This window comes from Coenobita brevimanus, chromosome 8, assembly GCF_032717465.1.
Source record: "Coenobita brevimanus isolate Jiangsu-jjx chromosome 8, ASM3271746v2, whole genome shotgun sequence".
NCBI lineage: Eukaryota > Metazoa > Arthropoda > Malacostraca > Decapoda > Coenobitidae > Coenobita > Coenobita brevimanus.
In genome coordinates, this window is record NC_136961.1 from 11,955,763 (window position 1) to 11,982,516 (window position 26,754).

Below are 26,754 nucleotides of genomic sequence, written 5' to 3' on the forward strand. Positions count from 1 at the left end.
AAAAAAAAAAAAAAAAAAGAGTAATGAGAAGTGAAAGGAAGCAAAGGGAGAAGTAGGAAGGCAGGAAGGCAAATAGAAATACAGTAATAAAGGTGAAGGAAGAAGCAGGCAGCACTACATCAAGTGAGTAGTAACCAAGTAGACTAATTCCGATCTCATGACAAAGGCTGGTTGACTTACATGCAGTCCTGATTTAATATTCATTTAGTAAGTGAACCCCAGTTCCGTATATATATATATATATATATATATATATATATTATATATATATATATATATATATATATTACCGCCATTTCTATTCTAGGAGAAGAATGAGAATTAGTTAAATGAATGCCTTAATGTTCCATCTGCAGTCGAGTCATTAATCATTTATTTTTTCTGTAGGTGGTGATTGAGGCGGGGTAAACCGTGTTGCCAAGTAAGACAAAACAAATAAGGAAAATACAAAAAGAAAGTCCAATGTGTGTGTGTGTGTGTGTGTGTGTGTGTGTGTGTGTGTGTGTGTGTGTGTGTGTGTGTGCGTTTATGCGAGGAAGAAGGAACCAAAGGCCATGAGCCCGTAGTAACAGTTCCCTCCAAGAGAAAAACAAAATACAAGAGAGAGCCAAATTCAAGATCCGATCATTTTGAGATGCCTGGACATACTGCGTTTGAAAGACTGGAGATCATAGCCAGCAGGAAATACAGACAGAAGGAGACAGTTCCAGAGCTGACCTGTTGCATAAATGAAAGACTGGGAGTAACGGTTAACTCTTGCATTAGAGAGTTGGACAGAAAAAGTATGAGAGTTTGCTGCCAGACGGGTGCTACGCGCCCGTCGTAGAGGTGGAGGAATGCAAGCAGACAGTTCAGAGGAGCAGTGACCATTAAAGTAGCGATAGAAAAGAGATAAAGCTGCAACAGTGAGGCGAAGAGACAGAGGTTGAAGGGAGTCAGTAAGAGGAGGAGAGTTAATGAGACGAAAAGCCTTTGACTTCACCCTATTGAGAAGAGCTGTATGTGGGGAGCCTTCCCACACATGAGAGTTGTACTCCACACAGGGGCGGATAAAACCCCTGTATAGAGTCAACAATTGTGCGGGGGTAAAGAAAGAGCGGAGTTGGCTTAGCACACTCAATCTCTTGGAAGCAGATTTTACAAGAGAATATGATCTTGCCAAGATAAGTTCCGAGTAAATGAAACCCCAAGCATGTTCAAGGATGATGCAGGATTAAGCTGAATATTATTAAACATTAGTGGGTATACCTGTGGAAGATTTTGTCGGGTTGATAGGTGTAAGAACTGAGTCTTAGATGCATTAAAGACAACCATATTATTTTTACCCCAGTCAGAGATACGAGCCAAGTCAGACATTAGGTGTGCCATAGCCTCATCCCTTGTTTGTTGAAGTAACTGTTGAGATGGGCGTTGCGGGAACCGAATGGAAAGGTGAAGGGTGGAGTCATCAGCGTATGAGTGGATAGGGTTAGATGCACAGTTTAGAAGATCATTGATGAATAAAAGGAAGAGAGTTGGTGATAGGACAGAGCCCTGAGGAACACCACTGTTGATAGATCTAGGAGAAGAACGATGGCCGTCTACAACAGCGGTTATAGAACGACCAGAAAGGAAGCTAGCGATGAAGGCACAGATAGAAGGATAGAAACCGTAGGAGGGCAGTTTGGAAATTAAAGATTTATGCCAGACTCTATCGAAAGCCTTTGAGATGTCAAGTGCAATGGCAAAGCTTTCGCCAAAGTCCCGAAAGGAGGATGACCAGGAGTCTGAAAAGTAGGTGAGAAGATCGCCAGTGGAGCGTCCCTGACGGAACCCATACTGACGATCGGAAAGAAGGTTGTGATAGGAAAGATGCCTTAAAATTTTTCTATTAAGAATTGACTCGACAACTTTTGAAATACAGGACGTTAAAGCAATTGGACGATAGTTGGAGTGTGTGTGTGTGTGTGTGTGTGTGTGTGTGTGTGTGTGTGTGTGTGTGTGTGTGTGTGTTAACAGTATAACTCAGTACTGATACGAATTAACTAATCTTGGTGGAAATGTTTAGGGCTAAACAAGGGAGTCATATTGTTTTGAACAAGTCAATGGTAAAAGTCACATGGCAAATTCAGCTTAAACAGTCTTGATCCGATTTGGACCAAACATGGAGAAGGGATTGTTGGTAAGGCAAGAATGAAGGGAGTCAATTTTAAGAACAATCAGTCGAAAATCAAGTGCAAAAGGCAAGATCATAATTCGACCCACGTGTGTCTGTGTGTTAAAATATCAAAAACAGTTTTAAGCTAATTTTTACGAGACCGTGGAAGGATAAAGGGCTAGTCAAGGGGGCGACTTTTTAAAAAGCAGTACTTCAAAGGTCTGGGGCACATCAAGGTCAGCGAAACGTTTACATCTAGTTTATATGATCTTGAAGGGATCGACAGTCAAATGGCGTATGTGAGGTGGATGTGAAACAGTTTCCCATCTCTTTAATCGTGCTGAGATAGTAAGATTAGGATACAAAGTTCGCCATCTTATTAAACACATTAACTGAGACTTTTTTTTTTTTTTTTTTTTTTTTTTTTAAGCAAGAAGAAGCAGGCGTTATGTGTGAAGTGGTGACGCAACTTCCCATTCCCTACCTGAAGCTGGGGGAAGGGCCACACTGGATGGAGGACCTACAGGTAAACAAGTATTCATTAGCTTTAAGTGAGCAACAACCAATGAATATGAATTGAGCTGCAGCAATGCACACCGCCTGCAACAATATATTCTGAATTAAAATCTTCAATAATCTCGCAATTTTCTTCCAATTCAATATATTTTCAATCGCTGCTTATTTACCTAGTTAAACTAGTTGTTAAGGTTAGATCTACCTTTAGCTTTCATAGGTAGATTAAAGAGAAAGAAAATGAGGCAGGCAGTTTCCGAATTATCGGTTCACATTAATTGGAATTATCAGTTCATATTAACTGGTATTGTATTGTTGTTGCTGCCAGAAAATTGTACTTAGCTTCAGTGGAAATACGAGTATCCCAGAGAGGAAGTCGCAAAACATATGCACACATATACACTAACAGACAGACACTCTCTAAATTATTTATTCCTCAAGTGAACCGCTACTTTACTCTTGCTACTGGCTGACAGGTTTAGTTAGCTTAGGGCAGAACGAGCCCCATCCGTAGCAGATATTCTTTGGCTACTGAACGAACTACATTAATTACACCCACACCCTCGGAGATTGATCGGATGCTGTGTTTTAAGTAGTTTGTGTGTGTGTGTGTGTGTGTGTGTGTGTGTGTGTGTGTGTGTGTGCGTGTGTGTGTGCGTGTGTGTGTACTCACCTATCGGTGTTTTAACATGACTGATTCAAGCTGGTAATGATCCGTTTTCCTTCCTTACCTTATCATATTTGTGTGTGTGTGTGTGTGTGTGTGTGTGTGTGTGTGTGTGTGTGTGTGTGTGTGTGTTTACTCACCCATGAGTGTTTTACAAGGACTGATTGAAGCTCGTAATGATCCGCTTTCCTCCCTTACTTTATCATACGTGTGTGTGTGTGTGTGTGTGTGTGTGTGTGTGTGTGTGTGTGTGTGTTTACTCACCTATGAGTGTTTTTCAAGGACCGATTGAAGCTCGTAATGATCCGCTTTCCTTCCTTACTTTATCATACGTGTGTGTGTGTGTGTGTGTGTGTGTGTGTGTGTGTGTGTTCTTACCTAATTGTTCTTACCTAATTGTATCTTTACAGGAATGAGTCAAGCTCGTACTGTCTCGTGTCTTAAACCATATTCATCGTACATATCCTTAAATTTGTGAATTGTTTTGGCACACTTTCATTCGGTAGTACATTCCACTGATCAATTGCTCTATTTGGGAAACTAAATTTCCTTACGTCTTTATCACCTCTCCTTATGCAGTTTTTTGCAGTGTCCTCTTGCTGATGCTTCCCCATAGGTTAAGTAATCATTTATGTCTATTTTCTCCTTCCCTGATATGCATTTATATAGCATAATCATGTCACCTCTTTTTCTTCTCTTGGTAGGTTCAGTTTAGTCTTACTTCGTAGCTTAGATCCCTTAAGCTTGGTACCTATCTTGTAGCGGCCCTTTGAACTTTTTCAATCTTGTCTATGTGTTTTTTGAGATGAGGACTCCCGACTACTGATGCATACTCCAGGGTTGGTCTGATGAATGATGTTATTATCTTTCTTAGCGTGTCTTCATTTATGTATGTGAACGCTGTTCTCATATTGGCAAGCAGTGTTACTGTCTATATCATTTATATACACTAAAAACATGATTGGTGTCAGCACTGAGCCCTGTGGTACTCCACTTCTCTCTTATGTGGTCAGCCGGAGATAGTCTGTTATTGATAATGACACCTAGATCCTTCTCTCTTTCTGATGTGTGTAGGGTTTTATTTCCCAACGTATATTCCCAATCAGGTCTTTTTCCACGTTTATCAAACTTGATTACATGACACTTGTCCACATTGAATTCCATTTGCCATGTATTACTCCATTCATGAAGTTTATTTAATTCTTCTTGTAGCTCTTTATAAGAGTCTGTGTTAGTAATTCTCCTTTGTATTTTTGCATCATCTGCAAACATATTTAGATAGCTTTCATTTCCAGTGTTACTGTCTATATCATTTATATACACTAAAAACATGATTGGTGTCAGCACTGAGCCCTGTGGTACTCCACTAGTCACTTCTTTCCATGATGAGTAATTTCCCTTTAGTACTGTTCTTATTTCTCTTTTTATGAGAAAATCTTGTATCCAACAATACAGTTTGCCTCGAATTCCTCCTTGATGGTACAGTTTCCATAAAAGTCTTTGGTGTGGTACTGTGTCAAATGCTTTCTTGAAATCTAAATAGATACTGTCCACCCATCCTTCTCTTTCCAGTAATGTGTCTGTTACTCTTTCATAGTAGCTCAACAGATTAATAACATGATTTTCCTTTTCTGAAACCAGACTGTCTTTCTGTTATCATATTGTGTTCTAGATGATTTACCCAAGCTTTTCTTATAAGCTTTTCTAATACCTTGCTTACAGCACTGGTTAATGATACTGGTCGGTAGTTGAGTGGATTTTGTCTATTCCCTTTCTTGAATAAGGGAACAATGTTTGTTTTCCAAATATTAGGTAGTTTGCCTTGACTCAAGGATTTCTTAAAAATTAAAAATAATGGTTTACTGAACTCCTTTGCACATTTACGTAGCACCCAACATGAAATTTCATCAGGACCTTGTGCTTTTCCTTTGTCTAATTTACTTAGCTCCTCCTGTATTACTTTTTCTGATGTTTGTATATCTCCGTAGTATGTGTGGATATGCATGTTCCACATAATCCCTCTCAGAATTTTTTTCTTCTGTAAAAACTGATTGGAAATTCTTGTTTAGTGCTTCACAACTATCCTCTTGTGTATAGGTGATTCCCTCGTCCGTAATGGATTGTATTTTATCTTTTACTTTGGTTTTGCTTCTGATGTAGCTGTAAAATAGCTTCGGTTGATCGCTACTTTTATTTATGATGTCCTGCTCAAACTGTTTTTGGGCTTCCCTCCTTATTCTTATATAATCGTTTCTTGCCTGTTTGTAATTATTATATGCCCTTTCACTCTTGTGTGTGCTGTACCTATTCCACAACAAATCTTTTTTTTTTTTTTTTTTTTTTTACATCCTGTATTGAACCATTTCTTTATTTTCTTTTCTGCTTCTTTGTGCTGTGGGATGTACTTCTGGACTCCTATTTCATAAAGCTTACAGAAATTATATATAGCATTAAATCTTGTCCTCTAAGCTCCTTTTCCCAATGCATTTCTAAGAAGTACTTCCTTAGGTCATGATACTTTCCCTTTTTATAGTTAGGCTCTTTTTGTAACTTTCATTGCTGTTAACTATGTCATATGCAATCTGAAGTTGCAATTTAGTGCTGCATGGTCGCTTTTGCCGAATGGAGGTGATATATTAAATTGTCAGTATCGTTTTCTTGCCTAGTAAATATGATATCTAGCATTGAGGGTACATCGAGTCCTCTTTTTCTGGTGCTTTCTCTTACGTGTTGCGTTAGGAAAAACTCTTGCACGAGATCCAGGAGCTTTTGGTCCCAACAGCTTTCTTGACTTATTATATCTAGAGTATTTCAATTTATATTTGTATTAAAATCTGCAGTTAGTATAATTCTTTCCGATTTCGCTTCCATTTTATGTAGTAATGCTCATAAACTCTGAATTGTACTGTCTGCCAGGCCCTCATATTTGTCTCTTTCCCATGTGTTTGATCTGGGTGGCATGTACAAATTGGCTACAATTACTCTCCCTTCAGATGTATTGATCTCTACTGCAATCAGTTCTACTTATGAAGGTATATCTAGTTCTATTTCTGTGGCTTTTAGATTTTTCTTAGTTAATATTATAATTCCTCATCCTTTTTTTAAGTTCCTATCTCTTCTCCATATATTATATTCCTCTAAGTTTAGGATGTCATTGGATATCCTTTGTGTTAATTTTGTTTCAGTTAGGCATATAATATGTGGTTCATTTTCGCTGACATAATCATTCATCTCTAATAATTTGGATACCATTCCATCCACATTTGTGTACATCAACTTAATCATCTTGTTTATATTCCATTGGATCCCAGGAGTGCTGGGCGAGGCACGGCACTGGGAGGGTACTAAGCGTACCGCCCTCCGCCTATCGGCTCATAGTTGCGAAACTCATAAGTCCCTACCTGGGGGTTCCCTACTTTATAAAGACTTGAAAAATCCCAGTTCTGTCCGATACTCGGGACACTGGGCTCCAATGGGTTAAAGAGACTCCTTGGTTTGCCAGTTATTAAAGAGACTCCTGGGTTTCCCTGTCATTAACCCATTGGATCCCAGGGGTGCTGGGTGAGGCATGGCACTGGGAGGGTACTAAGCGTACCACCCTCTGCCTATCGGCTTTTAGTTGCGAAGCTTGTAGGTCCCTACCTGGGGGTTCCCTACTTTATAAAGACTTGAAAAATCCAGTTCTGTCCAGTACTTGGGACACTGGGCTCCGGTGGGATATACTTGTCATGACTTGGTTCTGCTACCTTCCTCCTTTTTTATTCCTTCCTATTTATTTACCACTTTCATACCTGCAATCCAATTTCTTTGTAAAAAAAAAAATGTATTCTCCTCCTCTGATCTTCCCTCATTTTTTTTTTTTTTTTGCTTCCTCCCTCTTCTCTTTCAGTAATTCCAGTTCCTCTTGTTAGACATCTTTTTATCCATACATTTTTGAACTCCTGTTTTTCAATATGATTCTTTGCATTTTTTAGTATCTCCTCCACAGGGTTTACACTCTGGAAGGTTACCTTTAGGGGTCTTGACTTGCTTCTCTTGTATTTCCCTAACCTTTTGTGTTTCTCTGTCTTTACTACAGATTTCTTCTGATACTTCTTTCAGTATGCTCATTATATTTGTCATCTCGTTTTTGTCTCTTGAGATCTTGTTTTTTACTTCTTCCTCTTCTATACCAGTGATTACTATAGATTTGTTGATATCTACTGAATCTCTGACTAACTTAGGATTGTTTTGGATTATTCTTTTCACTTCCTTTTTAATGCTTTTTTCTTCCACTCTTGTTTCTAAGTCTTTCTTTATTTTCACTGTTTCAGCATAAGTGGTTTCCACATCATTTTTGTAGCTTTGCACAGCTTCATTCACCTGTGTTATATTCTCCTCAGTATCACTGCTCTGGTCTATCAGACTGCTTACTTACCTAATTGTCTCTGTATCATTTTTGAACTCTTCCATAATACTCCTGTGGTAGTAGTAGTTGTTCCCTAGGCAGCCTGGCCGAACAGCCCCTAGTCCCTTAGGAAGGCCATGGCCGAGACCGGGCTTTCCCACAGCGCTTTCAAAGAGTGTATGTTGTGTTGTTGGCGTAGGTGATTGTGTGCAATGCAGTCTTCCATAATGTGCTTAATAGTATGGGGTGCTGTGTTGCATCCTGGACAGGCATCAAGGACGGAATCATCCGGCCTCTTCTGATAGTTTAAGAGGGCTGGATGGTGCCCACATCTCAGCCTGGCCAGGTGGACCCTGGCCTCACGAGGAAGATAGGATTCAGAAGGGTGGATGTCAGGAGGCCGTGCATGCAGCTGTGTGTTGTCTTTAAGTGACTGAATGGAGCGGCGAGTGATCTGAGTGTAGATATGCTTCTGGAAGCTGGTCTGAGGTGGGCGAGGGGGGAGAGATGACAGTATTTGTGTATGGTATTGTGTGCTGGGTGTTGTTTTGATGTTCCTTGGTGTGGGTGGATGTGCTGCCATGTACTGTAGTGGATGTTGTGGGTTTGTGGAGGCTGCAGCAAGAAACTGGGTGCCTCTCATATCTAGGTGATCCTTGACTTTGAGGACTTTGGTTTCTTGATGTAGGTGGTCTGTGGGTGTAGTAGCTGTGCAGCCTGTGATTATTTTTAGGGCCTTGTTCTGTAAGGTCTGCAGAGTGTTGTAGTGTGTTTTGGTGAGGTTAGAAGCCCAGGCAGGACTTGCATAATTCATCACTGAACGTGTGTATTGTTTGTATACTGTGGTGGTAGTTTCTTTGTTGTGTCCGAATGTTGTATGGGCAAGTGACCTCAAAGCATTGAGTCTTGGTGTTATTTTTAATGTTTGTGATGTGTTGTTTAAATGACATTGATGTATGTTACACCAAGGATTATGTGTGTGTGTGTGTGTGTGTGTGTGTGTGTGTGTGTGTGTGTGTGTGTGGTAGGGGAGTGTTGTTTATGGTGAGGTGTGGGATGTGACTGTGTTCTGCTGTCCAGTTTGTGAGAAGAGTCACTGTAGATTTGGCTGGGGCTATTTTGAGTCTGTTTGTGGTGAACCATTCGTGTAGTGTCTTGAGGTAAGGTTGAATGATGTGTGCAGCTGTGTATGCGTTTTGGTTGACTACTGTACTTGCCATTTCATTAATTTTCCTCCTAAGTGTACCCACTTATACTGTTAACTCATCTATGGTTGTGTCTTTCTTGTTGACCTCCTTTCCTAGTTTTTCTATTTCTTCCTTTTGCAAGTGCATCTGTTTCTTAATTTCATCAATCTCATTCTGAAAAGCCATTTCTAGTCTGTGTACTCGTTCCACCAGTTTATTATGAGCCTCCATTTCAACCAGTTCTTGGTAGAAATCATCAACCTGCTTTCTACTTTTTTCGGTTTTCTTTTCCAAATTTGCATTACTAAAGTATGTGGTCATCCTGCAGTACTAAAAGCACATATACTACTTACATTCTCTGGTGCAGTCAGAGACTAAACAAATGATCAGCTGATTGTGCACATCCTTGCGCTACTTTGTTTTCTTTTGTTTGAACAAGTCTTACTTAAAACATCCTTTTTTTTTTTTTTTTTTTTTTTTTTTTGAACACCATTTAGTCTACCCTGGTACAGAGCTTGACTCATATAAAGACACTGATTTACGTAATGCCACTGGCCAAGTTGGCCAGGTAAGTAACGGTGGCGGCGTGCATCTGCTCTCCTCAGTACCTAGTGTGTGTGTGCGTGTGTGACCTTTTACCCATCAGAAAGAAGCTCTTCCAATCCAGTGAACAGAAAGCAAGCAAAGGTAATGGAAAGAGAGAGAGAGAGAGAGAGAGAGAGACAGACAGACAGAGACAGACAGACAGAGAGAAACTGGCAGACAGACAGACGGAGACAGAGAGAGAAAGTTAAATACTATGCCAACACTCATTACATACTCAGACTGAAGAGGTTAATGAAGTTCGTATCCTAACTAGGCTAATCAGATCCGACAGCGGTCATTGTACCTTTTTTTTGTGTGTGTGAGGAAGAATGAACCAGAGGCCGCGAGCCCACAATTGTTGTTCCTTTCAAGAGAAAAAACAAAATGCAGGAGAGAGCGAAATTCAAGATCCGATCATTTTGAGATGCCTGGACACACTGCGTTTGAAAGACTGGAGATCATAGAAAGCAGGAAATACAGATAGAGGGAGACAGTTCCAGAGTTGACCTGTTGCATAAATGAAGGACTGGGAGTAACGGTTAACTCTTGCATTAGAGAGTTGGACAGAAAAGGGATGAGAGTTTGCTGCTAGAAGGGTTCTACGCACCCGTTGTAGAGGTGGAGGAATGCATGCAAACAGTTCAGAGGAGCAGTTACCATTGAAGTAACGATAAAAAAGGGATAATGATGCAACTGTGCAACGAAGAGACAGGTTGAAGCGAGTCAATAAGATGAGGAGACTTAATAAGACGAAACGCCTTTGACTCCACCCTATTGAGAAGAGCTGTATGTGGGGAGCCTCCCCACACATGAGAGTTGTACTCTAAACAGGGGTGGATAAAACCCCTGTATAGAGTCAACAACTGTGCAGGGGTAAAGAAGGAACGGAGTCGGCTTAGCACACCCAATCTCTTGGAAGCAGATTTTACTAGAGATGTATTATGATCTTTCCAAGATAAGTCCCGAGTAAATGAAACCCCAAGCATGTTCAAGGATGATGCAGGATTAAGCTGAATATTATTAAACATTAGTGGGTATACCTGTGGAAGATTTTGTCGGGTTTATAGGTGTAAAAACTGAGTCTTTGATGCATTAAAAACAACCAGATTATTTTTACCCCAGTCAGAGATACGAGCCAAGTCAGACATTAGGTGTGCCATAGCCTCATCCCTTGTTTGTTGAAGTAGCTGCTGAGATGGACGTTGCGGGAACCGAATGGATAGGTGAAGGGTGGACATTAGCATAGGAGTGGAAAGGGTTAGATGTACAGCTTAGAAGGTCATTGATGAATAAAAGTAAGAGAGTTGGTGATAGGACAGAGCCCTGAGGAACACCATTGTTGATAGATCTAGGAGAAGAACGATGGTCATCTACAACAGTGGTTATTGAACGACCAGAAAGGAAGCTAGCAATGAAGGCACAGATAGAAGGATAGAAACCGTAGGAGGGCAGTTTGGAAATTAAAGATTTATGCCAGCCTCGATCGAAAGCCTTAGGGATGTCAAGTGCAATGGCAAAGCTTTCGCCAAAGTCCCGAAAGGAGGATGACCAGGAGTCTGAAAGGTAGGTGAGAAGATCGCCAGTGGAGCATCCCTGATGGAACCCATACTGACGATCAGAAAGAAGGTTGTGACAGGAAAGATGCCTTGCCATTTTTCTATTAAGAATTGAATCAAAAACTTTTGAGATAAAGGATGTTAAAGCAATAGGACGATAGTTAGAGGGTTGTGAATGGTTACCCTTCTTTGGGACTGGCTGAATGAGAGCAAACTTCCAGCAAGAAGGAAAGGTACAAGTTGATAAACAAAGGCAAAAGAGCATGCCTAGGCAGGGTGTAAGCACAGAAACACAGTTCTTGAGAACAACAGGAGGGACTCCTTCAGGCCCATTTGTCTTATTAGTATTGAGGCCAGCAATGGTAGAAAATACATCAACTGAACAAATTTTAATGTTAGCCATGAGGAAGTCAGAGGGGGGAAGTGATGGAGAAACAACACTGGAATCGTCTAAGGTGATTTTGGAGGAGAAAGTCTGATGAAAGAGATCTGCTTTATCAGTAGAAGACATAGCTACAGAGCCATCAGAGTAGAAAAGAGGAGGGAAGGATGATTAGGTAAAGTTGTTAGAAAGGTTTTTGGCAAGGTGCCAGAAGGAGCGGGAAGAATTCAAGTTTGAGAGTTGAGAGCATTTAGTACGGATGAAATTTTTTTTAGCAGTGCGAAGAACAGACTTAGCACGATTCCAGGCAGAAATGTATAAAAAAAGAAGTGATTCAGGGGTGGGTTGGCTCTGGTACCTTTTATAGGCCCTCTTCTTGTTGCGGACAGCATTAGAACAGGTGTGATTAAACCAAGGCTTTCTTGCGTTAGTTAAAGGATATGAGGAAGGAATGTATGCTTCCATACCCGAGAGAATAACCTCCGTAATGCGCAAGGCACACTCAGATGGCTCCCGGCCATGGAAGCAATAATCATTCCAGAGTTTATCAAAGTACTGCCTGAGGGCCTCCCAATCCGCAGCTCCAAAGAGTCCCAGACGACGTTTCTTTGGAGGGTCCACAGGCCATACCAGAGCAATAGGACAGGTTAAGGTGATAAGGTTGTGATCGGAGGAGCCCAACGGAAAGAAAAGATTAACAGTGTAAGCAGAAGGATTAGTAGTAAGGAAGAGGTCAAGTATATTGGAGCTCTCTCCAAGGCGGTCAGGGATATGAGTAGGGTGCTGTACAAGCTGCTCTAGGTCATTAAGGACAGAAAAGGTGTAGGCTAGTTCTCTAGGTGGATCAATGAAAGGACAGGAGAGCCAAAGGTGGTGGTGAATATTGAAATCTCCTAGAATGGAAATTTCAGAGAAAGGAGAAATGAATAGAATGTGTTCCATCGTAGAAGTAAGATAGGTAAAGAATTTTGGATAGTCAGTAGAATTAGAAGATAAGTAAACAGTGCAGATATATTTAGTCAGAGAATGACAGGAAAGCCGAAGCCATAGAGTAGAGAATTCAGAAGAATCGAGTTCAGGAACATGAGAACAAGATAGGTCATTGAGTACAGATACGCAACATCCATCTTTGGCTTTGAAATGAGTATAGAGAAAGTAGGAGGATACAGAAAAGGGTTTGCTGTCAGGTGCCTCAAACAGCTGAGTCTCATTTAGAAAAAGAAGGTGAGGTTTTGAGAAGGAGAGGTGGTGCTCAACAGAGCGAAGGTTAGAGGAAAGGCCGCGAATGTTGCAGAAATGAAGAAGAAGAAGAGAGTCAGCCAGTGGTTCCAGGCAGCTCGAGTCGTCACCTTGATTAATAAAGATGGACGGCAATTACAAGTAAATATATCACGCGGTAATTTGCGGTCAGTATGCAATTTGATACAGGTAATTAATGAGGAATTTTATGTATACAGGATGGTCCGTAATTAGCGCTTGATTAGAGGCAAGTATATCATGCAGTAATCAGCGGTCAGTATGTAATTAGATACAGGTAATTAACAAGTATTTTATATATATATAGGATAGTCCGTATTTAGTGCTTCGTTAGAGGCTCGTGTGGCGGTTGCTTGCATCATGCTGGGTGTGGGCAGTGTGGCAGTGGGGGTTGCAAATAAATGATAGGGTAGACTGATAACCACACACACACACACACACACACACACACACACACACACACACACTTGAAGCATAGCATCCGATCTGTCTCCGAGGATGTGAATGTCTATCTATCTATCTATCTATAGCCCGACGCCCTAATCCCGCAAAGGGTGGCCGCAGACAAAACGCCTCCAAGTCACTCTGTCACCCACCATTTGACTCCCCTCCCCCCAACTCACCCCCCCCTCCCTCATATACCTCTCAACTCCATCCCTCCACCTCATCCTCAGTCCACCCTTCCCTCTCCCTCCTTCCACCTCACCTACATACACCCTCTTGGTCAGTCTTTCATTCTCCATTCTCTCCACATGTCCAAACCACCTCAGTGTATTTCTCCTAATCTTTTCAACCACATCCACATCTACCCCACAATGTTCCTTCACTTCTTCATTCGTCAACCTGTCCCTCCACGTCACTCCACATGCTCCTCTCAAGTAACTCATTTCCACTGCTCTCACTCTTGACTTGTTCCCCTCTTGCAAGGTCCACGCCTCGCTTCCATACGTCAGGGTAGGGATCACAATACCATCATGCAGTGACTTCTTAACTTCCATACTCACCTCCCTATTTCTCATCACTGCTTTCAGTGTACCAACAACCTTTCTTCCCTGCTGTACCCTTTCACGTACTTGATCCCCCAAAGTTCCATCCTTACTCATCACACTACCCAAGTACTTGAATGCACTCACATTCTCCATATCCTCACTATCCAACCTCACTGCACACTCTGTGACTTCATTCCTCTCAAACACCATAACTTTACTTTTGTTTACATTAACTTTCAGCTTCCTCCTCCTACACACTGTCCCAAATTCATTCATCAGACCTTGCAACTCCCATTCATCTTCACTCAACAATACTGTATCATCAGCAAACAGCAACACCGGAAGCTTCCAAATCTCAACCTCATTCATTAGGGCCACCCCCACACGGGTAATTCATTAAGCAGCCAAAGAATATCTGTTATGGGTGAGATTCATTCTGCCCTAAGCTAACTAAACCTGTCAGCTAGTATCAAGAATAAAGTAGCGGTTTCCTTGAGAAATAAATTGTTTAACCAGCCCTGTCCCGACCGATTTTCCACCAATGAATCCCCCCAATCCCGACCAAATTTGGAAAAACAAATTTTTTGCTCAAACCTCTGCTTTTGGTGAGAATCATCGAAAATTCATGGAGAAATCGCTCGCTTGAGGTTTAAAATACTCCATACAGATAGGAGTACCCCTTTCCTTTCTGGGTTTAGCTGTCAGGCTGGCTTCAAAGAAAACGAGTTTATGGGATGGTAACTGTTCCACACCACTCACAAACGGTATTTATTTTGTTGGTACGAATTTATATGTAGTACGAGAGTATATTGGTTTTCACACAGTAATATTGGCAATATAAGCATTGTCTCACACAGCAAACATATCAACATACCTGACCTTTTTTGGCGACATTACCTGATCATCATTTCTGACTGTTTCTTCCTCTAATGCTACAAAAACTTTGTCCTCCACATTGTCATCGATTGGGGAATCACTCTGGCCCTGAATTTCGTACCGTGGCACGACATGTCTTTACTGGCCAGGTCACTGGTAACAGGTGAATTGCTGAGACAATGGTGTGCGGGAGGGGTAGAGGTTATGTGGTGTAAGGCATTGTCCCTGCCTGGCATCTTATAGATGAAGGTCTCACACAGCACATTAGGACACAATATGACTTTACCACGATTGATGACTTGTTTTCCGGTCGTTTTACACCCGAAGTAGAATGTAAAATAATTCATGACATTTTATCTGAATATGACTTGTAATAATTATAATGTAGGAGTATATTACTTAAGTACTGAATATGAATAGCCAAACATATTGAATATAAGACTATTATCATGATTTTATGTGCATAAATAAGGGATAATTGTGTACACATAAGAATAGAAGAAGCCGAATGCTAGTGATACTTATATTTATGATTATCTTAGAATATGATACTTATATTGGACTGCAGTTTTTTTGTAAGAAAATTACTTATTTTATACTTTGTTCAAATGATTTTGTATACTATATGATTTTTGTAAAACAAACTCTGTAATTGCTGTGGTCAATAAACTATCTATCTATCTATCTATCTATCTATCTATATGTACCAAAAATCATGCACGAAAATTGAAAATTGTTCAAATTAGGGACCTTGCAATTGATGCAAGTTTATATACGTCAACAAGACTGACAGTGACAAAACGTGTGGAGGTATATATACGTCAATGGGACGTGGTGGGTTTAAGAGTGTCTGTCTGATAGTGTATAGCCTGCATATGTTTTGCGTCTTCCTTTCTGGGATAGTTGTATTTCCACTGAAGCTAAATACAATTTTCAGGCAGTAACAGTAATACATTACCAGTTAATATGAACAGATAATTCCAATTATGTGAACCGATAATTTGGAAACTGCCTGCTCCACTCTCGTTCTCTTTAATCTATCTGTTTGTTTAGCTTTCACGTCTTCCTCTACAGAAAGGGTTTAGTCTGAAGCTGAATAATACCCTCTGCCTTTAGCAGGAGTGGAATAGCAATAGATGTGAACTGATGACTGGGACTTTGTCTTTCTTTCTGTCCACCTGTCCCATCTTCCTTTCACTTCTTCCTCTATGTATACAAGGGTTTGTTATCATTTAATCTGAATCATGTCATCAGGTGGAACCAAGAATAAAATATGTCAATGTGAATGCATCATCCAGAGTCTGTCTTTGTCTGTCTGCCTGTCTGTCCCATATCGGAGGCATATTCTTTCAGAAGATGAATGTAGTCGTTTTTATTTAGCAAGAATAAAACATCAATCATTCCCAGTCTCAACTGGCGTGTGTCTGTCTGTGTGTTTCCTTTTCCTTGCTAGAATGGTTTATATTCACCTTGGCTTACTAAATGTGTTTGGTGATATTTAGAATAAAATTAACAAGTTTGATGAATCTGTCTAAGGCGTAGCTATGTTTGCCTTTCCGTCAGTTTCTCTGTCTCTTGCCCATCTCACTGAAGATTACCTCCGTCCGACAACATGATTCTCTACCAGACAGAATTAAGGAAGAACTTGAATGTTATGGGAAATACTTCAGTAATATATATTTGAAACCAATAGAACGTTCATCACTTTTTGCATCACGTTTTTTCTGTTACTGTGCAATTAGAATTTCTTCAAACGTTTTTAAGTAAAATATGGAATCCACAACGTCATGAGTACCGTGACCTGCTTCAAACCGCGAAGCAAAGGAGTGAGCAACGTCTCGATCAAGGGACGTGGTGGTGGGACTTGGAGGAGGAGGAGGGGGAGGAAGAGGGGAGGGGAGGGGATTTGGAACTTTGTCCGAACACCAGACGATTCTTGCTTTCCTGTCCCAGGCATCAACAAGGCCTGGATACTTTCTGTGTTTTGTGACTGTACATTCGCCTACACTTCCATACGAGCTACACATGTACATCTCAAGAGTCCAAGACACATTTGCACACATTTATGTTGTAACACATACAACCTCCTCAGTGTGACATCCAATACACCTGTGAGCCATAGTTCAGCTTAGATGTAAGAAGGGAGTAATTCACCATTAATAAAGATTTTTTGCTGGCTTCCCAAGTAGTACCCATTTGGTTCCTAAGGACGTTCAATGGTTTACCACAACAAGCAATCCAATTTATAACATGAAATTTAAATTTTAATAGGCCCAAAAATCTGACAGAAGTTTGAAAAGGTACCGACTGATTATTGCAAGTCAAACGGAAATCAGGGGCGATATGAGCTGTAAAAAACTACAAGGCACACTTAGCGATGGAAAACTTGAATCCCAACTCAAAGGCCCACTGGTGGATGGAATCAAGGGCTGCTTGAATCCACCAAACTGAAAATTGTGCATTATGGTAAGAGTACCATATTGCACTAGCGTCAGCATAGAGTTAGTATTTAAGATTCTTCAGGATGGGAGCTGATGACAGTAGCATGCATCATAATACTAAACAAAGTGGGACTAAGTTCACTTCCCTGAAACACCCTGTTTTCTTGGATGAATATATCCGATGTTATGTTACAAAGCAATTTGACAGAGAAGGTTCTACCCCTTAAGAAAGTGGAAATAAAATAGGCAAATTACCTCATAAACCATATGCAAAGAGTTTCATTAGCATACCGTGTCGCCACGTCATGTCATAGGCTTTATTGATGTCCAAGAACACCTCTGTCATGAATTTTTCATCGGCAGATGCCTCTGAAATGCAGTGCTCCAAATTTATTAAATGATCTAGTGAGCTTCGTTGTTTACCTAAGCCACATTGTTGATCATTTAACAAATTATTCGACTCTAAAACAAAAGGAAGCCTGTTATTAACCATTCGGCCCGTGATCTTACAAAGGCATGCATTCAACACAATAGGGCGAAATGAAGTGGAATTCATAAAACGGCCAGCTTGTTTGTGTACTGGTATGATGCGCAAAGTGCCACGAGTTTGTGTTCGTTCGGGAAGACCAGAGCTCTTAGTACAATACTAACAGCATAATCAGGCTGTCCAGATTAAGGTGCTGGATTGTATCGTACGTGATTGTATCTGGTCAGGGACTGGTGTCTTTACAGAATTTTGGGCCAAGGAGAAGTTCATTTATCGTAAACTCTTGGTTGTACGGGGAGTTTACATCTTCTGTGGCAAAGTCTGTAACTCAGCCATGCGTTTATGGTCCTGAGAACACAGGTCATAATTGGCTTAGCTACTCACGTGAGAAAAACTCATGGCACGGATGTTAGCGTCCACAGGCCCGCAGTGGGTGGTGTTATGGATGGAATGGCTTTTATTATTTAATATTTGAATAGTTGACCAGACTTTTTTTGATGGGGTAAAACGATTCACCGTGGACATAAAAGACTGCCAGGAGTCACGTTTTAACCCTTCTAAGTGTTCTTGCCTAAGCCCTTGCTTGTTTGTTTGCAGTTAAGTTCTCAGTAGGCTGACCATCAAAAATCATGTATCTCCTACTGCGTTTCTTTGATGCTTGTCAGCAATCCATTGTACACCAATGAGCTCTGTGAGTCACATGAATTGGAGACATCTTGGAAATAGCAGCCTCAGCTGCTTGTAATATGGAAGTGGTTACATTTTTTACTTTTACATCTATGGTCTCCCCAGGGATATCATTATTGACAGTCCTTGAAAAGGATCCCCAACATGTTTTCTTATATTTAAACTTTGGCAGCGGAGCGCCCAAAATAATGTTGCGTGTATACTTGAAGAAAAGCAGATGGGTAGATGATCACTTCCCAAGGAATCGCCACAAGGATCCAACGAGATATCTTGATGTATACCTGGGAAGGCCATGAAAAGTCAGTGGAAAAAAAAAACATTACGATCATCTACACGAGTCGCTCTACCACCATTCAGATCACAGAGGATGGACTATAGTATTAGAGGAGCTACTTGCTCCCCGCGACCATCAATCCTCAAGCTACCCATTGATAGTGATGGGTGTGAAAGTCACCCAGGACTAATTTATTTCTAGAAAGGATTTCAAAAAGCGAATTTAAACCATCACTATCAGTCGGGCCTTGTGGTGGACGGTAGAGAAAGTAAACAGACGGATACATGTTATTAACTTTTACCCTGCATATGACAGATTGGGAAGTTGTGACAGGAGTACTAATAAGAGAGCTGGCTTGGACTGGAGGCTGAGATGAAGAGGCAGAGCAAGTGACATGGGTAACAGTGACAGGGTCAGTCTGTGTCGAGACAGAGCACATCACAGGATGGGATATCACTGCTGAAACATAGGAGGTACTTGGTAAAGGAGTTGCATGCAATGCCTTCACCATCTTCCCAGCTTCATAGTAGGAGATGCCCTCGGTTGCCCTCATATTATTACTCTCTGCAGTCCTCTTTCTCGTCCTTTCACTCAGGACAGTCCCTCGATGAAGTGGAATGAGCACCCTTACAGTGAAAGCAACATACAGTCTCGCTTGTGCAGTGATCACCATCATGACCCTTAGAACCACACTTGCCGCAAACTGATTGGGAAGCCCGACAAGGTTTGTTACTGTGTCCATGCAGCTGACATTATAAACATCTAGGATGATTAGGAACGTATGGTCGTACGTTAACAATATCTTAGCCAACTTAGACATGACTGAGAAGAGAAACTTTACCAAATGTCAAGATAATAGCTGCAGGCTTGGTCCTCGTGCCTTTTGATTATTGGGAAATAAATCATGCATCAATGACATCTTGCAGAGCAGGTTCGTGTACGATGTAGCCCTCACTCATTACCATGAAATCCATGCAAGTGATAACACGAGAATTCATGGAAACCGGGATTTTCGGCTCAACATCGGAACAGTGGAACTCACGTAATTTAAGCTGATCCTTTACATTGACGGAGTCTATTGCTTTAACTCCGTTTGCAATTATTTTTACCTCTTCCACCTCCCCAGCACAGTCAGTTTCATGTAATACAACAGCTGGCTAGTTCAGCCACGATGTTGACCTGAACTCGAAGAAACACACTCTCGCTACCACAGGTGGCTCATAGTAAGGCAGGTGACTGGGTTACTGAGGGCTGAGTCAAAACTAATCCATTAGCACATAGGCAGCAGGAACCATGGCAGGCAGGCAGGCTTGGGAGTGAATGACAGACTGGCAGGCAGTAGGCAGGCATGGTCGACATTACAGCATTGTCACCTCTCACGTTGCACTTCACACGTTAATTTGATTGGGTGAGGCGGTCTGGTAGGGTTAAATGCGTTAGACTTGAAAAAATAGTATGGTAACAAGACGCGGTACGAAGGCACAGCAAACCCGTGTTTTAGTGCTGACGTACAAACACAACAGGATATTAGTCAAAGATGTTGCATTTCATCTTTGGAGTAAATCGGGTGAAAATTTACGATTTTTGCCCATTTGAAATGATAGGCTTGACCCGTCTGACACTGACCCCCCTACTGATAACTGGGGGTGACGCCCCTGATGTAATGAGGCATGTTATAGGATGCAGATTTGAAAGATGCACCTTTAGATTTTGGTTTCATGTTATGACGAATTTGAAAGGGGTTATGGCAAATTTGTTTTTACATTTCTGGGGGGCCTACAGCCTGGTCCTAGGCTCAATTTCGTCCAAAATTTAAGCAAGTGATCAGATGGCCATCGTGAATCATTTCTGTAATTTTATTCAAAATCGCACGAGTAGTTTTCGATTAAAGTTAACATACACACAAACATACATACATATGTACATACATACAGACAGACAGACAAACAAACGGACAAACCGAGTGAAAACAATACTTATCCCCGAGCTCCTCCGGGGGGGGGGGGGGACTGGAAATAATTTTGGCCGACTGGATGAAGAGAAGGCGGATTCTTGATCTTGCTGCCACCACTATTATACACGATCTCTGCCAGGTTAGTGTAGATGGACTTGAAGGATGATAGACACACATTCAGGTACTCAGCATGTAAAACACCTTCAATGACAACTTGACAGTTTTATTTGAAACAGGTTCATCCGACTCTCTTGGGGTCTAGTTTCTTTCTAACGCTCACTAATTCATTGGGAAAGGGATAAGGGGCGACTATGGGTACTAGGTACCATCACGTTATGCTGTGTTATCAATAGTCTGATCTGTACACAAAGGAACCTTCTCAGTCTTATGCAGCATATTGGCAATTGCAAGCATGTTAGTGCCAGACTGCACATTCGTGACAGTAGCTCTATCAGCGTTACACATCACATTGGCAGCAGAAACCCTTCAGCAATTGCATCACTTAGTCCATGAGCCAGACCCCCAGATTTCACATATTGGTACTACCTGGCTGGGCAAAACCTACCAATGTTTTCTTGAAAGCCCTCTACTTATAGATAATCAAATCACATGATAGACATTTCTGACTCACAGCTTAATGTCAGTAATCACATTTTTACCCTTTTCGGAGGGTACATTTTTCCATATTTTCGCGTTTTTCTCCAAAACTATGCCGCGCACCGATAAAAGGTGTAGGAATAAATCTATCTATCTATCTAGCTATATACCTAGGCTGCTTCCCCCAAGGAAAGGGAGGTAGCCGAGACAGGACGACACACTCCCCATTTACTCATCCATTCAAACACATTCATTCGCATCTTAGCCTCAAAGGGGAGAATGGACAGATCCCCACTGCATCACACCGCACAAGAGTCAACTGCGCAATGCAATCAGTGACATCCGCAGCAGGGCCTGACAGCAGAACTGGTTTACCCCTGCCACATCATAACAGACCCATCCCCTTACCTGCACCTGACCTGACTAGCTGATCAGATCAAATGCGGAAGAATATCCCCTCAGGGCTGCGTCATCACTTATTCATTCACAATTTCTCTCCATTTATTTCTGTCACGCACAGCCACTCTTCCTTGCTCAATAGACATCCCTCTCTCATCCAGCGCTCTCTTCACACTGTCCATCCATCCTATTCGTGGTCTTCCTCTCAGCCTTACACCTCTCACATCAGATCTAGTTATCTTTTTCACCAGTCGCTCATTATCCATTCTCACCATATGCCCAAACCATCGCAACACCCTCTGCTCAACTCTACCAGCCATCTCCCGAACAACACCAGTTCTCCTTCGCACTTCATCATTTCGCACTCGATCCATACGCGTCACTCCACACATACTCCTCACACAGCTCATCTCCATTACATTCAAACTTTTCCTCTCTGCTACACCCATATTCCATGTTTCAGCCCCATATAACGCAGTCGGTACCACAACACCCTCATACAGCTTTCTCTTTACATCCATTCTAAGCGAACGACATCTAAACACTTTTTTCATTCCTCCCAGCACCTTACCTACTTCATTTATTCTAAACTTCACTTCTGCATCTATTCTTCCATCCACATCAACGTGTGACCCTAGATATTTAAAACACTCTACCTCCTCAAGCAACTCGCCATTCAAAACTATATTCATCCCCCTACCATCTACCAACCTCGTACACTTCATCACTTTACTCTTATTCTCATTTACTTTCAATTTCCTTCTTTCACACACCCTTCCAAACTCCTCTACCAACTGTCTCAATCCCTCCTCTGAATCAGCCACCAGTGCAGTATCATCTGCAAACAGCAGCTGCTTCAGATTCCACCATCAAAATTCACCAGACTCAGACCTCCACCTAAAACTCTTGCATTCACCTCCCTTACAACACCATCCATGTAAATATTAAACAACCAAGGCAACATCACACATCCCTGTCGCAGCCCGACTCTCACGGGAAACCAATCACTCACAGCATTTCCCACTCTTACACATGCTCTACTATTTACATAAAAATTTTTCACCCCTTTTAGTAACCTACCATCAAGTCCATACAATCTTAAAACAGTCCACAAAGCCTCCCTATCAATTTTTTCATACGCTTTCTCTAAATCCATGAATGCCCAAAACACATCCTTGCCTTTCGCTAAATACTTAAAGAAATAGGAAATTAAATTCTGCAAAAATTTGTTTCTATACATATTTGCTCTGAAACTTATAGTTTTTGCGCAAAACGAACCCGGAAGTTGAATTCACATTTCTCGAAAAACTTGAAAAAATCAACTTTGCACTCACATTTCCTCCAATATCTCCTAAAATACTAATTTCTCGGTAAAATGTTATAGAGTTGATCTTTCAGAGTGAAGATTTCTCTTTCATTCAGTATCCTTGTTTTCCTCTAAATGCTAACAGTTTGAACAATAGGCAAAGAAAGTAGATAGACCCACATGCAAAGGGAGTGTGTGGAGGAGACGTACGTGTATTCAAAATAAACTGAAGTGCACATATCTGTGTACACTGGCATGCGCCAATCAAGCAGGTGAGGATGATGATGAGTAAAGTGAACTGATTTTTGATGAAAGTGATGAGGATTCTGACATCGATTTATATGAAGATTGAAAATACAGTTCAACAATAATGACCTGGCACTTTAGTAAACATCATACCATATTCCACACTTTATTAATGTCATCTTACAGAAATCATAGCCACAGAATCAGACCATCAATATCTTCTTCGGTATCTTGGGTTACGCATGGAAAGGGTATCCTGCAATGTGCGAAACACAACCACCATAATTACATCATAAACATATTCTTCAGAATTCATTTAGGGTGGCCCATTCTGAAAGTATTATACTGTACTGTGCATGCAGAGAGCTTGGGGGATGCATAGATAGGGTAGATACAAGAAAGAAAACAGATTCACGCAATACCTCATTATAGTAAAATGGGGTAAGAAAAAATATGGGGGATAATGGGGTAAGAACAAATCACCCCCTTACTGCTTATCTCTCCAAGCAATTAATATTTTGATGTTATCTATAGTTAGCTTATTTTTATACAACATGTGTTATTTGCATGTTATTAAGTTTAACTTACATATATACGTACAAGGTCCATTTAACAAAAAAAGGCCGAAAAAAATTCACCAAAACTTTCTAGTACCTTGTAAGAACTTTGATTTTTTCTTCCTCCAATAACCTTGGCACACTCAGTTTGGGGTAAGAAAGGATCACCCCACCCCCTTGCTCTCCTATTTTTTTTTTTTTTTTATGTGAGGAAGAAGGAACCAAAGGCCATGAGCCCGCAATAACAGTTACCTCCAAGAAAAAAACAAAATATAATAGAGAGCCAAATTCAAGATCCGATAATTTCGAGATGCCTGGACACACTGCGTTTGAAAGACTGGAGATCATAGGCAGCAGGAAATACAGACAGAGGGAGACAGTCCCAGAGTTGGCCTGTTACAAAAATGAAGGACTGGGATTAACGGTTAACTCTTACATTAGAGAGTTGGACAGAAAAGTGATAAGAGTTTGCTGCTAGACGGGTGCTACGCGCCCGTCGTAGAGGTGGAGGAATGCATGCAGACAGTTCAGAGGAGCAGTAAAGTAGCGATAGAAAAGAGATAAAGATGCAACAGTGCGGTGAAGAGACAGGTTGAAGGGAGTCAGTAAGAGGAGGAGCGTTAAAGAGACGAAAAACCTTTGACTCCACCCTATTGAGAAGAGCTGTATGTGGGAAGCCTCCCCACACATGAGAGTTGTATTCTAAACAGGGGCGTATAGAACCCCTGTATAGAGTCAACAATTGTGCAGGGGTAAAGAAAGAATGGAGTCAGCTTAGTACACCTAATCTCTTGGAATCAGATTTTACAAGAGATGTAATATGATCTTTCCAAGATAAGTCCCGAGTAAATGAAACCCCAAGCATGTTCAAGGATGATGCAGGATTAAGCTGAATATTATTAAATATTAGTGGGTATACCTGTGGAAGATTTTGTTGGGTTGATATGAATAAGAACTGAGTCTTAGATGCATTAAAAACAACCAGATTATTTTTACCCCGGTCAGAGATACGAGCCAAGTCAGACACTAGGTGTGCCATAGCCTCATCCCTTGTTCGTTGAAGTAACTGCTGAGATGGGCGTTGCAGGAACCGAATGGAAAGGTGAAGGGTGGAGTTATCAGCGTATGAGTGGATAGGGTTAGATGTACAGCTTAGAAGGTCATTGATGAATAAAAGGAAGGGAGTTGGTGATAGGACAGAGCCCTGAGGAACACCAATGTTGATAAATCTAGGAGAAGAACGATGGCCGTCTACAACAGCGGTTATAGAACGACCAGAAAGGAAGCTAGCGATGATGGCACAGATAGAAGGATAGAAACCGTAAGGGAGCACTTTGGAAATTAAAGATTTATGCCAGACTCGATCGAAAGCCTTTGAGATGTCAAGTGCTATGGCAAAGCTTTTGCCAAAGTCCCGAATGGAGGATGACCAGGAGTCTGAAAGGTAGGTGAGAAGATCGCCAGTGGAGCGTCCCTTACGGAACCCATACTGACGATCAGAAAGAAGGTTGTGATAGGAAAGATGCCTTACCATTTTTCTTTTGAGAATTGACTCAAAAACTTTTAAAATACAGGACGTTAAAGCAATTTGACGATAGTTGGAGGGTTGGGAGTGGTCACCTTTCTTTGGGACTGGTTGAATGAGAGCAAAATTCCAGCAAGAAGGAAAGGTATAACTTGACAGACCAAGGCAAAAGAGTTTGCCTAGGCAGGGTAAGCACAGAAGCACAGTTCTTGAGAACAACAGGAGGGACTCCATCAGGCCCATATGCCTTGTTAGTATTGAGACCAGTGATGGCAGAAAATACACCAGCTGAAGAAATGTTAATGTCAGCCATGAGGAAGTCAGAGGGGGGAAGTGATGGGGGAACAACACTGGAATCGTCTAAGGTGGAATTGGAGGAGAAAGGTTGTGTGAAGAGATCTGCTTTATCAGTAGAAGAAATAGCTACAGAGCCATCAGAGTAGAAAAGAGGAGGGAAGGATGATGAGGTAAAGTTGTTAGAAAGGTTTTTGGCAAGGTGCCAGAAGGAGCGGGAAGAATTCGAGTTGGAGAGTTGAGAGCATTTAGTACGGATGAAATTATTTTTAGCAGAGCGAAGAAGAGACTTAGCATGATTCCGGGCAGAAACGTAAAGATCACGTGATTCAGGGGTGGGTTGGCTCCAGTACCTTTTGTAGGCCCTCTCCTTGTTGTGGACAGCATTAGAATAAGCGTGATTAAACCAATGCTTTCTTGCGTTAGACAAAGGATAAGAGAAAGGAATGTATACTTCCATACCCGAGAGAATAACCTCCGTAATGCGCAAGGCACTCTCAGATGGCTCCCGGCCTTGGAAGCAGTAATTATTACAGGGAAAATCAAAGAAGTACTGCCAGAGGGCCTCCCAATCTGCGGCTCAAAAATGCCACAGACGACGTTTCCATGGAGGGTCCACAGGCCATACCGGAGTGATAGGACAGGTTAAGGTGATAAGGTTGTGATCGGAGGAGCCCAATGGAGAGAATGATTAACAGTGTAAGCAGAAGGATTAGTTGTAAGGAAGAGGTCAAGTATGTTGGAGCTCTCTCTAAGGCGGTCTGGGATACGGGTAGGGTTCTGTACAAGCTGCTCTAGGTCATTGAGGATAGAAAAGATGTAGGCTTGTTCACCTGGGGGGGTAGGGGGGATTTTTTGTTACCCGATTGGGATGTGCTTGGATGGGGTAAGAAAAAATCAGGTTCACTAATTTTTTGTCACCTCATACCTGATAATTTTGTACCCAAATTTGAGCATTTCTTGCCCCAAATTGAGTTTGTATTGCCCCATTTTGTAATCAATATTAATGTTACCACTAGCTTAGCGGTATAGTGTGGTACCCTGGGGGGGGTTATTGTACAGGAGGGGAGTGGTAGCGTGGGGGTGTTGGTTGATTGTGTGGTGTCAGTGTCTGACCCTTGCTGACCCGTCAGCTAGGCGTGTCATCGCCTAGGAATATATGAGAGGGAATGACTCCTGATGGAGTGGTCCAGGGTGACACTAGGGGCAGGGTAGCTGCTCAAGTGGTACTGATCAGGACGACTACCACTATCACTCCCTTAGAACACCTTTAGAACTGCCAGAAGCATAAGATGATTTGAATGTTGGGGTGATTGTGACAGGCGGTGAGAGGGAAGTGCGAGTGATTGGAGGTAGAAGGGAAGTGCGAGTGAGTGGAGGTAAAAGGGAAGTGCGAGTGAGTGGAGGTAGAAGGGAAGTGAGAGTGATTGGAGGTAGAAGGGAAGTGAGAG

At 41.6% G+C, this 26,754-nt stretch overlaps 1 protein-coding gene across 1 annotated transcript in view; it reads left to right on the plus strand.

Moving 5' to 3' along the window:
- The first annotated feature begins 2,571 nt into the window (after positions 1-2,571).
- Positions 2,572-26,754, plus strand: part of LOC145406615 (regucalcin-like) — an 80,158-nt gene continuing 55,975 nt past the window's right edge. The window contains exon 1 of the mRNA XM_080277694.1: positions 2,572-2,663. Coding sequence (XP_080133820.1) covers positions 2,586-2,663 — 78 coding nt within the window. The 5' untranslated portion in view covers positions 2,572-2,585. The remainder of the gene's footprint in view (positions 2,664-26,754) is intronic.